Source organism: Chaetura pelagica, unplaced genomic scaffold (assembly GCF_000747805.2).
Source record: "Chaetura pelagica isolate M959 unplaced genomic scaffold, ChaPel_1.0 scaffold76, whole genome shotgun sequence".
NCBI lineage: Eukaryota > Metazoa > Chordata > Aves > Apodiformes > Apodidae > Chaetura > Chaetura pelagica.
This window is the reverse complement of record NW_009970723.1, coordinates 13210462-13223999: the sequence shown is the minus strand read 5'-3', so window position 1 is coordinate 13223999 and position 13538 is coordinate 13210462. Positions and strand designations below refer to the sequence as shown.

The window sequence follows — 13538 nt, the reverse complement described above, 5'->3', positions numbered from 1 at the left end:
GCGGGGATGAGGGTGGGCAGGGGTGCGTGGGGGTGGGTGTGGGTGGGTGTGGGTGCGTGTGCGGGCGTGTGGGCGCAGGTGGGTGGGTGTGCGGGCGTGAGGGTGGGTGTGCAGGTGTGAGGGTGGGTGTGGGTGCACATGGGTGTGTGAGGGTGGGTACCACCTAGCCCCACTCTAGAGAGAGGGGTTGCTGGGCACCAGTGACACCCCCAGTGAACGCGCAGGGAGAGAAACTGCCCCCAGGAGTAGGTCAGCAGGTAATAGGTAGTAGAAACCACCTACCCAGAGGGAAAGAACTGCCTGGTCTCTGTCCTTCTAATATCTCTAAAATACACATAGAAAAAGCCAACAGCTTTGTTGGATCACAATATAACCAGAAAACAAAAAAAATTCTTTCATTTAAAACATATCTATTCTAAATACATAGCAAAAAAATACAGTGGCAATCCTCATGTCCAGATGCCATCCACCTGAGGATTCTGAGAGACCTGGCTGATGTCATTGCAAAACCACTCTCCATAATCTTTGAAAAATTGTGGGCACTGGGAGATGTCCCTGAAGACTGGAGGAAGGCTAATGTTATCCTCATCTGCAAGAAGGGTTCAAAGGAGGTCCAAGGTAATTACAGACCAACTAGACTCACATTCCTTGGGAAGTCATGGAGCAAGTCCTCCTGGGGACTGTCACAAGTCAATTGCAGCACGTGATTGGGAAAAGCCAACATGGATTTACCAGGGACAGATAGTGCCTGACAAACCTGATCACCTCCTATGACAAAGTCACCTGCTTAGCTGGTGTAGGGTGAGCAGTGGACACCATGTACCTGGACTTCTCCAAGGCTTTTGATACGGTCCCCCACAGCCTCTTCCTCGAGAAAGTGACTTGTTACAGCCTTGACAAGTGGTCTGTGTTGGGTGGGGAACTGGCTGACAGACCATATCCAGAAAATGATAGTAAGTAGTTCCTCCTCAAACTAGCAACTGGTCACAAGTGGGGGCCCCCAGGGATTGATATTGGGCCCAGTGCTGTTTAACATGTTCCTAAGTGACCTGGATGTTGGGATCAAGAGCACCCTGATGAAGTTTGCTGACAACACCAAGATGAGTGGAGAGGCTGACACTCCAGAAGGGAGAGCCATCCTCGACAGACTGGATGAGTGGGCTAACAGAAACCTTATGAAGTTTGATGGAGAGTTGCAAGTCTCAGCTTGACAGGGTGCTGAGCCATCTCATATAAGTTATAGTATTAGGTAGAAAGGTTGGATCCTTGAGGTCCCTTCCAATCTGGCATTCTGTGATTCTAGTGACAACATTGTTAGGATCATGCGCACTTCTGACCATCTGATCTTTGCTATAATGCCATGACTGGAACTCCTTTTGTTATGAAACATGTTCAAAAAGCCTGTATTTACAAGTGTTTGAGAACTGAAACTCTTTAAACTAATGATTCTGGAAGTGCCCCTTCAAGCATGAATATTCTAGAGGGATTTAGTTTTGATTAATTCCTTCAAGAGCTTAGTATAAATGTGCCTCCACTATCTGTTAAATCTCACATGAACACAAAAGATAATGTATGCTTAACTTGTTGAGTTTTGTATCTGCTGAAATGCAGATTACCTAGCCTTATATTTTTTGCAACATAACCAATGAATTTTTGAACTAGTTCCACTATCTCTATAGTAGGTAAAAGCAGACATAGGTGATTCTTGTCCCTTTCTTTTGTTACTACTACAGCAAAATCTTTCATGTGAAATCAGACCAGTTCCTAAACATAAAGTAGTAGAATGGAACTGAAATGCTAAACTTTGGACTGCAGTGCTCTGTTACTGGATTTGTATTTTTGTATTAATTCAGGCAATGATTTTCCCATCGTAATCCATTTAGCTCGAAACTTCCTCACTTACTGCTTAGACAAACATATACTGCAGAGTGCATATGCTTTGTTTCTTGGCCCAGCTGTTCATCATATCCTTCCTGCAGTTCCCTTTCTCATTTTAAAAATAAAGGTGTGAGTGATTTAACATGAATTAGAATTACTTTACTTTGAGATTCATCTGCATAGAGGTGTGCTGATAGCACACAGGCAGCATACTCCTGATTACTTCTCCACCAGTGGGAGATGTTGACAAGGATCTCACTCCAACTCCACAGTAGCTTGCTGACCTCCAGTTGCATCTTTCTAACACTGGGTGTTTCTTCAGCTCATCTGAGGAAATATTTCTGAAACGACTCAACTGATTTGAACTGCAGATTATGTATATGCTAATATACTGGTTGATTGTAACTTCTAACTTAGGAAGCTTTTGTAAAAAATAAAACCTGCTTATACTTCCTTTTTCATATTTGTTTCTTTCTTCTTTCTTATGAGGTTCTCATCACAATGCCATCAGAGTGTTGTCTAGACTGGGGAATCATAATACTCTTATCTCTTGTCTTTGGCAAGACAAAGTAGCATTTCTGCAGGGCCTTAGACAAACAGGTAGATTTTTTAAAATATCAAAAATAGTACATGCATGTATTTACCTTGCTTCAATACTTGGCAAAGAAACATGCCTTCCATCTGGAATAATAATGTGAAGGTATACCCTACATCCAAAGACCCTGCCTGAACTAAAAAATAAGAAAACAACCAACAACTTTCACTGAAAAGATGGCCTTCATTCTTTCAAGCTCCTTTGCTCTGGAAGACACTTATCAGTCATGACATTTAGAAGATCAGTTAGATTTCTTGGGCAAAGTTCATGCAATGCACTAGTCAAGTGGTCCAAGTCCGTGAACTTGGCATGAACATTTGTCAGTGTGCAGAGATAAAACAGATTGCTTGCAGCAGTCTATGTTGTCAAGGTATTCTAGGATAGACTGAGCTTCCAACTTCCTGATCAAGTACCTTAAAGCACTATGGTTTGGCTAAAACATGGCTGAGAGCAGATCACTAGCTGTCTGGATGCCATATGGTTGCCTTTCTGTAAATAATGTGTATTACAGTCTGAATTGAGTCTTCTACATGTCAATGAATGAGATTGCACTGTACAGCTAAACTTCTGTCTGTACTGATCTGTCTTCATAAAGGGTTTCAATATTGTTTTGGCTGATCTCTGATGCGACAGTGATGCTGCCTGATCTTTCCATGCTATGGCCAGCTGAATGAATCAATCATGCAGTAATTGAAAACAGATTACAAAAAGCATTAGAGCAAGAATTGTTTCCTTTTAAGTGTCTACAGGTGAATAGACCTAGCAGGGAAGATGCTGTTTCCTATCTCTTCCAATGGGATGCATTCCCCTCAAAAACAACTCACATCATATTAGCTGCTTGTTAAGCAGTTAGGGAGTTCTGCTTCTCAGTTAAGACACCAATAATGCATGGTTGTTAGTGTCTAGTGCCACCCACTTACATAGTGCCGTGTGGAGTGGGTAGTGAAGGGAACCTGAGTTCATGGCACTTTGAACATGGGTATGTGTGCAGCTAGGGGACATCGAAAAGCTGGGTACAGGGTATTTCTTTTATACACTTCAGAATCCAAGGAACAGGATTATGAAGTGCAACAAAACTCCACAGAACTTGGCTGGCTTGGATCTGGATCTGGATCACATCTTCAAAGCTGTGCTTAGATTTTTTTTATAGATAGAGTTCTGCTCATTTAGCCACTCGTTTTAAAATAATGTATTTCTGTATTAAAAAAAAAAATAAAAATAAATTAAAAAAAAGGCCAGATGGTACTTTATATAAATTACAATAACAGTGCTTTATAATTGACTGAAAATCACCAGCTTATATGTGACATTATATAAGCATGTGAATTTTATACCTTTTATACAAGAAATGTAAAGTACTTTACTTACACTAATACTTGGATACAGACGTATGTTTTTTTTCTCTTTCTCCTATTCACCTGTTGTAGCATTTACAGCTCAAACAAACTTAGTGTCACAAGTTTGACTCTTACTCTTTGACATACCTGGGGTAGCCCAGCTGATAACTGTTCAGTGGACATCTGCTGAGCACAGCTGTCAAACTGGAGAGGGACTCTGGTGCTTTTAGAAGGAAGAATAGGCATTTTCACAAGAGGTATCCCTCCTAGTCTTCATCATTATACAAATATTAACCCTCAACAGATCCAAAGGATGAGCTTTACATATTGCATAGAAAATATGAGGAGAAAGTTACCATTACAAAATACTACCTCTCCAAACTTTTAATTAGAAGATAACATCAATGATGTTAAAAAAAAGTAATGTTTTTGACTCTTTCTTTCCTGAGAATTATACAATATCTCAATGTTAGAGCAGGGGATAAAACCTTAAACTACCAAGAGTGATCCCTTCCCATGTCTTGAACCAAACACTTTCCTGAGGAGCCAAGGTTAATATTTATCTATGCCCAATAGCAATAATTTTGAAGCTGTTGATCTTTGGAATTAATTGCTTCTTTAAATAGGCAGTTAACAGTTTAAACAGCGTTTTTATTGGCATAGAGTAGTTGAATGCCTACTAGTGTGCTGATGGGTTATATGGGGATTATTACAGTGAATTAGGAGTTAGTCTTTGAGTTACATATTGTTAGAACCACTGGGTTGTTAGAGTTCCCTGAGTTAATGTATGTGAGAGGTACAATAACTGGTGCACACAGAGAGGAAAACGTTAATTTTTGAGTATTGTAATTCAGACTGTTTTCTATTTGCATTCGGAAATGAAGCCCTCAGGCTACTGGTGCTCCAGTGACCCAGTGCCTGAACGCACATGTTCCTGAGGACACAGTCCAAGCTCTGATGCTCGTATTTCAGCACTGATGTTCCATGGGCTACAGTACCATGCCTGGAAGAAGTATTGCCAGGGTGTCACAGGTCCTCCACTGTGCTGTGTTCACAGAAGTGGCTGAAGAATCAGCTGCAAAACTCATTACCCTTATAAACATATTATTTGGTTTCAAAACAGTCGATACAGTATTTATGTGACCACTGACATTAGAGGAAACCAAACATATTTGTAATCCCATTAATTATCTCTGGTTCTACTGCTAGGTGATTAAGCATTTTGAGATCTTCAGTGTGATCAGAAGCCTGAAACCTATACTCTGTTTGCCTGCTGTATCTACCTGAAACACTGTGCCTATGCCTGCTCTCTGCAGGGAACTACAAACTGGCACTGTCCACAGCTGCATTGGACTGAGTTTTACACACCTCTTTGGGCAACTGTGCCAGAGCAGGTTGTACAAATGTGCTAGAGGGAAATACAGAAGGGGAAGTAGTATGTCTTCACTACGGTTGCAGTGTGACATGGAGATGCCTAAGCTACAAGGTTAGTTATAGCTATTCAGCACAGTGCCTGAGCCTCAGCACTGGGCATACCCTAGTCCTCAGGACACAGATTCCTATCTCTGTTTTCCATCTCTGTTGGAAAATACTGCCTCTGACTAGTATTAATTACTTGGTTCTAGCAGGCCAATTAGTCATAGACAGCTTGTGATAAATGTTTCTCCCATATAAAATTATGACAGCTTACTCTCTAAGTATAGGATGAGTACATCCAATACTTCAGCTGAGAAGTGGGATGTGAGTGTAGGGAGGCTATTTAGCACAGCACAGCTGTTCTTCCTGCAGTTCCACGGGACACTGCTCGCAAACCATAGCTAGCCACTTGCCGCACTGCTATTTATTTGTGGTGTCTGAATTTGTTTCCTAATTAAAAGTGACACGTACAGTTGGGAAGAAGCTGAAGGCCTCTTAAATTAATTGTGACCAGTTGATTAAGGTTTCTTTTTAGTTAACCGTGAATTTTAGTATAATGGGGATGCTACCAAAATGGAGCACAGAAAGCCAAGTCTCTGCCTTGTACCCATATATGGAATGTGAAACCAGAAACGGTTTGCAAAAATAAATAATAGGTGTATGAAAAGTACAGTATAAAAATAAAAGAGATATTTTATTTATAAACCATCTTCTTAAATAAGAAACAGTTGCAATTCTTAATTTCAAACAGTCTCTCTGCGCCTCTCCCTTTCAGTGGCTACACTGCTGGTTTACTTAGCTCTGATACTTCAAATCTTTTGATTTGCAGGTATTTTCAAAAGATAAATAGAATTTTATTAGAGGCAAATAGAAGCTCAAGAGAAAAGGATGATGTCCTTAACTTCTACCACAGCACTATATCCAATAAAGTTTATTTCCTGTGGAGCATTTTAACTAAGGCCACTGTCTGAAAAATCGAAATATTTTTAGAAAAAAACAGACATCATTAAAAACAAATATATATTGAGTTACTGAAGGACATAAATACTGAGGACTTACCTGGATTTATGTCCTTTTCTATTTAGAGAAAATGAAGGAGAATGTTTCAAAAATTAATTTTTAACCAGGTCAGAGAGCAGCCAAGAATAACATTCACAATTGGTTGATTAGGGTGTCATTCAGGTTGATGACAAATGTAGCTGACATGGCTGAACCAGCAAGAGAAACCAGGAGGCTCATTCTTATTTGCTCTGAATATATACATGTTCAAAAAGATGAGAGTCTGATTTCTACCCCTTTCCAAATCAGGATTTAAACTTGGGACTCACCTCCAAGTGCTCTGATCATCTTTAGCGGTAGCAACATATCCCTCTCTATTGCACCTTGTTGAAAAGAGTTGAAAAGAGCAGAGCTACAGAGCTTCTTTCTATGAAGAAAAAACTTTCTGATGGGGACAGAAAGATGGAGCTCACTGGAGCAGGGTGTTCATGAGTGATCTGTAGGTCTCGTATTATTTGTAAAGGGATTCTGTCACCAAAACACTGGCTTTTGTGTCTCTAACCATTATGTATCTAATGCTCTTCATGGATAGGGATTTAAAACACCTAATTCAGGATTTTGGTTTCTATGAAGCAGGCAGGCTGTAGCCTTGTAGTACTTAACCTCTAAGACTCCAAAGGAGAGATCTTAAGTTGCCTTAAGACCCATAGAGTCTGAAGAAACTTTGAATTTTTTTTCCTAGATATTAAAGTTTTACCAGTATTTGGGATAATCTTTTTTGTTTACTCTGGAGTGAGGGACTGCAATTTTTCTTTTCCTAGGCAAGTCATACTATCATGGTTCCTGCCTTCATGACCTTGAAAAAAGGTACACATATTGCACAGCACTTGGGGCTATATATTAAATTAATTCAGAAATTAAAAGTAATGCACCAGTGCATTGCTGTTTCTCTTCTGTACCTTTCCCTGGTGAGGAATAAGACCTGGGGAAAGTCCATAGAATAAGTAAACCGTTCAACCAAGCAGCATTGTTAATGAATTGTTTCCACAAAATTGGACTTTCCATGTACTTTGCAATAGAAGGCACATTCACATGGTAGGACTAGAAGGCTTGTAACCATAAGAAGTACCTTTCTTTTAAAACCAGGCAGTTGATTTGGGCTAGGTTTAACAGTAGAAGATCACTGCTGTTGGTCCTCTCATCAGCCATTTTAGATTAGGGCATCTATTTTTATTATTTTCAAACAGAACTGCTGAGTTACTGTGCATCACTTCTGTTTTATAGGGTTGGAAGCTGGTCTTTGAAAATGCCTTAAGTATCCTGAAAGTGTGAAAGTTAAGGACAAAACTTACCCTAGACAGGTAAAAAGAGGACACTGGCAGCATTCCCCGCCTTCCTGTGGTGAATAAGAGCAAATTTAACTGAATTAATCTAGTTACTTTTTCTCTACATGTGTAAGCTCAAAGATGTATTATGAATATAGGAACAGCTTAGTATTCCCATGTTCACGACAGCATGAAAATAAGTTTTTAGACAGCACCTACCTCTCTTAGCTGCCAACATGTTTGGAAAGGGGCCAATAAAGCTTTGCTCTAAGAAGGCTCACAGAGTTTGTGTGAGACAAAATTCAGACAAATCTTGCACCATAGCCAGTAGCTCAGGTATTTCTGTGGTAAACCACCATGTTCTTCTAAGAGCTGCTGCTTTTTGCTACTCTGTTAATGTTTCCAGCTGTTTACATGTTTCCAGGTGTGAAATCAAATGCCAGGAGAGCTGGGCTGGGCTGCAGCGTGACCCAACACTCGTTGCTGTATTCCTTTGAAGGAAGGATCTGGCAAGCAGAGCTATGTGGGATCATACCTGAAATTTGCAGATGTAAATAGGTAGGTGATTACTTGCTTGTTCTCAGGAGAGTGAGAAAGAAAGGATACAGGTAGTGGGAGAAAGTGCATGGTAGTCAAGTCTTCCCCTTCATTTGCTGTCAATACTGCCTGTATTGTGTGCTGTCAGGAAAATCTCCTGCATCTCACTCTAGTCTCAGCACTATGGTAAATTGGGACCACCTTCACCGGAGTCACTGCAGAGTCATTAGCACATAATCAGGCGTTCTTTTGGCACTTCAGATCCCATTTTATCCATTAAAATTTACATATTTAGAATGAGATTCTTTAGAATGTGCTACATTAAGAAGAAACATTGTATATCCTACGGTATAACACTGGTTTACCTAGAAACAAAATCTTTCTGTTTATACCTATACTTAGGGACCATTCTGCAGTGATTTCTCTTATACACTGAGGAAGTTGAGTTGGAGTAAATCCAGATACAGTGTGTGACATGATGCAACCTTATTGCAACTCATCTGCAGCAATAACACATATTGCAGCAGAAAAGTAAAGAAACAGAAATAGATTTGGGCTTCCTAGAATATATATTGAACTCTGAACATGGATATGACTCTGTCAAAAAAGCCATTACATTATTTTAATGAAAGAGATGTGGGAACTGATACGATGTGAATATAACTTTTATCTGGATATTGAATTCCCATTTATTTTGCCTTGTAGGATTGATTACATAATGAGCTACAGAATTTTGTATAGCTACTAAATAAATGATGTATAAAAGACGTTGCATGGTGTGGGAAGGAAGCCTCTGGATCCATCCCTTCCCTTTTACACAGAAGGAAATGTTCAGGGAATACGAAACTAGTCATTGTGTTGGAGGAAGTGGTCTTAGGAAAATAGTCTTAAACATATCCATACCCCTACTCATTTTCTGGCTGAACCACTGATTTTATGAGCAATCCTGGACAAATAATTTAGCTTATATTTGTAGTATATAATGTAAGAATCTGCAGGACTAACCACAGTGATTTTGACTGAACTTTTAGAACATTTTCTTCCTCATGTCACTGAAATTGTCAGGTCTTAAAAAGATGGAACAGATCACATAGGTCACGTGGTTCTGTGAAAGTAAACTCTACATTTATCAAATCTGGTAGGTTGACACTGTCACTCTTGGGGAAAGGTATTTTGGGATATTATGTTGGTTGGTTTATTTTTTGAAAGAAAAAAACAAATAACTTAATAGGAATAGGGAATTTTAGAAAATAAAACCTCTTCTAATTTCTGAACCTCTTTTCCTTAGATAAAATGGAATTCCTCTAGAAAATTGCACCAAGGAATTAAAAGGCTGTAGATCTGGACTTTTTTTTCCCCTGTTTTTGTTTTTGCCTTTCAGCTTGTGTATACATGGAACCACAAGTGTGCCAAGGAAAAGCGTAAATTGAACCTGGCCCCACTAGTTCAATGTTAGGAGTTCAATGACGGAGTTAGGCTTTTCTCAGTGATGACCAGTGTTAGGACAAGGGGTAATGGGTGTAAATTGGAGCATAGGAGGTTCAAGGTGAATATCATAAAAAATTTTTTTACTGTAAGAGTGACAGAGCACTGGAACAGGCTGCCCAGGGAGGTTGTGGAGTCTCCTTCACTGGAGGCATTCAAAACCCACCTGGATGCGTTCCTGTGTGATGTACTCTAGGTGACCCTGCTCTGGCAGGGGGGGTTGGACTAGATGATCTTTCGAGGTCCCTTCCAGCCCCTAAGATTCTATGATTCTATGTACTTGTCAAAATGACTTTGCTATATGTTTTAGGGAACAGCAAGCTGACCTTGGCGATCCCCGTGTTGCAGGACTGGGAATGTCTGTGCCTCTAGTTAGCGACCCTGATGGCTAAAGCTCAGGCTCTGGTATGAGCAGGAGCAACACCAAAACTTCCTGAGTTTCAGTGCTGCTGATAGGGCTGCTGCCATTTCAGCTGTCAGTCTGGGTCCTTGCAAAGATTTAAGTGCATTGCAACAAAATTAAGTAGTCCTTTTCTCTACCTCCCCTTAGTTCATAAAGTCTGGAAACTGGGAGTGAAAGAATGGCTCCTGGGCTTCCTCCAGGCTCCTATCATCTTTCCTCACCTCTTCATAAGACTCAATGTGATCAGACACACAAGATATCTCAGATGCACAACAGAGATGTGGCAGTACATGGTCACCCAGTTAGTGGGGGGACTTGGTTCCCTAGTAAGGAAACTTTCAGTACAATGTGCTGGAGGAAGATGCTCTGGCTGCTGCATGGCTCTGCCGTGTCTCCCCACCATGGCACCTGACAGTTATGTGTTGTCCAAGAGCCATCAGTTTGGGCCTGGGATCAGAGACAAATATGGCTTTGAGAGGCAGTTGCTGTGCCAGGGAACTAAGCTGGGGACAAATGAGCAAACATTAAAGATGCCTGATAACTCTGTGCACCTCTGAAAGTTCTTAAAGATGTTACCCCGTTAACACAAGTGGGATAAAGGAGGAAGACAAGCTAGTGGGAAGAGGGCAGGCAATAGCAACAAACTGAACCTACTCTTCTGCAAAGCCTTTTCTCATCTGAAAAACATCAACTGTAAGTTTACAATCTCAACTTTTCATGTTTGCATGAGAATAAGTATGTTAAATACTCTGTAGAACGTGAATGAGTCATTTGTGTGAACAACAGCATTTTAATATATGAACTAAAAACCTAGAAATCCTTTGTACACCCACATTCTTTATCCTCCTTTTAACTGCTGTGAAGGCCTTTCATAAAATTCTCTTTTTACTTTTTTTAAAAAGCATATATTGTTACCATGTTTGTACTCTGGTGTTTTTGCTTTGCCTCATAGGGAATAGCTGTTTTTATGCTAACCCTTCAGCTTGGCATCTCATCCTACAGTCTTCTTCCTGACTGAAGCTCTCTGGTCTTACATGAGCAAATATCTTGCGATTACAATTCACAATAATTTCAAAGACAGTGTAATAAGCCACAGCAGAACTAGTGCTGGTGATGGAGAATTATGAGAAGTGATGTATGACAGCAAAAAAACAAGCTATAATAATGTGATTTGCAGAGGCAAGTAAAAGAAAAAAATGGAGCACAGAGGTGGGCTCAATAGTTCAGAGGTGATTCTGAGTTTGCTAAAAGCAATAGTAGCATCAGTGCTTCGCTCTTTGTTTTTGTTTTGTATTGTTTCCTTTCTTTTTCTCTATATTGGACACGCAGACATTTTAAATCAAGATAAGACTTTCTCATTCCTCTGTATTATTATAGGGGATATTTCTTACTTGTTGAACTGCAGTGTTTTCTTTACAGATGCAAGATGAGAAGCCTTTGCCCCCAGTTTTGAGTCGGAATAGCTTGCTCAGGAGCAGGGCAGACACTCACTAAATGTTACAGGCAGTTATCTTAGAATGAAATTGCAGTTGTGATACAGGTAGCAATTGCATGAACACTTCAGGTGTTTGCTCTCAGTATTCTTGCTGGTAGATTTTCCTGTAGACATTTTAAATCAAGATAAGACTTTCTCATTCCTCTGTATTATTATAGGGGATATTTCTTACTTGTTGAACTGCAGTGTTTTCTTTACAGATGCAAGATGAGAAGCCTTTGCCCCCAGTTTTGAGTCGGAATAGCTTGCTCAGGAGCAGGGCAGACACTCACTAAATGTTACAGGCAGTTATCTTAGAATGAAATTGCAGTTGTGATACAGGTAGCAATTGCATGAACACTTCAGGTGTTTGCTCTCAGTATTCTTGCTGGTAGATTTTCCTGTGGGTAAAAACCTTGCGGGTTGTTTTTTTTTTAGTGCACTATTGGTATTTACATCACTATTACTATCATGGGAAAAATTGTGCTAAGAGGTCTGCACAGGTGTTGCCTGATATTTATATAACAATAACAAATACTAGAGCAGGAATTTGTATCCAAGTTCCTCTGAATTTCAGGAATATTCCAATACTTTTTCTAAATGTACATTTTTTTTAAATTTGTCTCTAACAAATACTAAAAGCATTATTTAAATATAAGATAGCTTCTTATATGGTTACCACAATTTTTTTCTTGTGGAAGCTGCCCCCGAGAAAGTTTCTGCATATAACGAGGGATGCCTGTATGGCCCATATAGATATGCAGATTGGAAGAAGCAATTTGTATGTGATAGCTGTAAAGCAGTACAGAAGACAATCAGCCTCTACCCCTCACTGTCTTATATTCAGCTACCTGAGTTTAGATGCCAAACATGGAAAATTACTATCCTTCTGAGCTGCCATTTCCCACTACTATTTGGCAGCCTTAATTTAATTATATGCTGTAAAAAAGCTCTCAGCAAACTCTGCCAAAGAAAAAAACTGTCTTAGAAAAGTGGCTAAAGCACGTGAGGGTTAAAAGTAACTTTTTTCCCATAAGTGTCTTTCTCCTGACTTAGAATTCTTTAAGAGATACTGAGCAGCGCAGAACTGAAAGTATTTTAAATTTCATTGCTTTGTATATTTACAGAGGGATTACAACAAACTTCTACACTTTATCTACATTTTAATAGGTCAGTGTGAACATATGAAGTGTATTAAGGTGGACTGCCTTACTTATTAAACTTCTGTGAATTCATCCAAAGCCCCTAGCAGTTGTGTGCAACAGGGGCTGGAAAGCCATGCATGATTGAGGTCATGCAGCCAGCCAGTTTGTAAGATGATCCCTCTGTACCGAGTCATCAGCCATCCTCTGCATAGGGGCGCACTCATACACGCATTCCTGTCAAGTCATCTTGTGAAAGGCTGCCTGCTTCCAGCTTGGCTTGAAAGTGCAACCTTAATAAAACTCACTGAAGTCTGAGAGAAAATAGCAGTTCTGCAGCAGATAGTGTAGGGGAAAGAGACTGGGATATGCATATGCAGCTGACTAAAGCAGGCTACATGCTGGACTGTAACAGAGAGGAAACAATAAATCTTAACTACTATGCAATAAATATTCCCAATTTTAACTAAGGAAGCTATCCTCATACTGAAATTAAAACAATAACAGTTTATCCAAGCTTAAATACTAAAGTGCACTTCTCTAGTCCATTTCCCAAAGACTTTAAGGGAAATTAAGAGCAAATTTAAGGAAAGAGGACGAAAAAGTTTTTCTTAAAGTAGGAAAGGAAAGTAATAATAACATGTCAGTTTTCCTTTCCTTTGCTTTCCTGGCAGCGACTCTTGCTCATATAGGCTGTAGTAACCAGCGCCGGGGTCCGGAAGCCAGTGGGAGAAGATTTAACCGGATTCAGCATGGGCAGTGCACCTACACTTTCATTCTGCCAGAACAGGACGGGAACTGTCGTGAAAGCACGACAGACCAGTACAACACAAATGCTCTTCAGAGAGATGCTCCTCACGTGGAACAGGATTTCTCTTCCCAGAAACTGCAACATCTGGAACATGTGATGGAAAATTACACTCAGTGGCTCCAAAAAGTAAGTGTTT

At 40.0% G+C, this 13538-nt stretch overlaps 1 protein-coding gene across 1 annotated transcript in view; it reads left to right on the top strand.

The window, feature by feature from the left end:
- The first annotated feature begins 13231 nt into the window (after positions 1-13231).
- Positions 13232-13538, top strand: part of ANGPT1 (angiopoietin 1) — a 154644-nt gene continuing 154337 nt past the window's right edge. The window contains exon 1 of the mRNA XM_010006472.1: positions 13232-13528. Within this exon, the coding sequence (XP_010004774.1) occupies positions 13232-13528 (297 nt within the window). The remainder of the gene's footprint in view (positions 13529-13538) is intronic.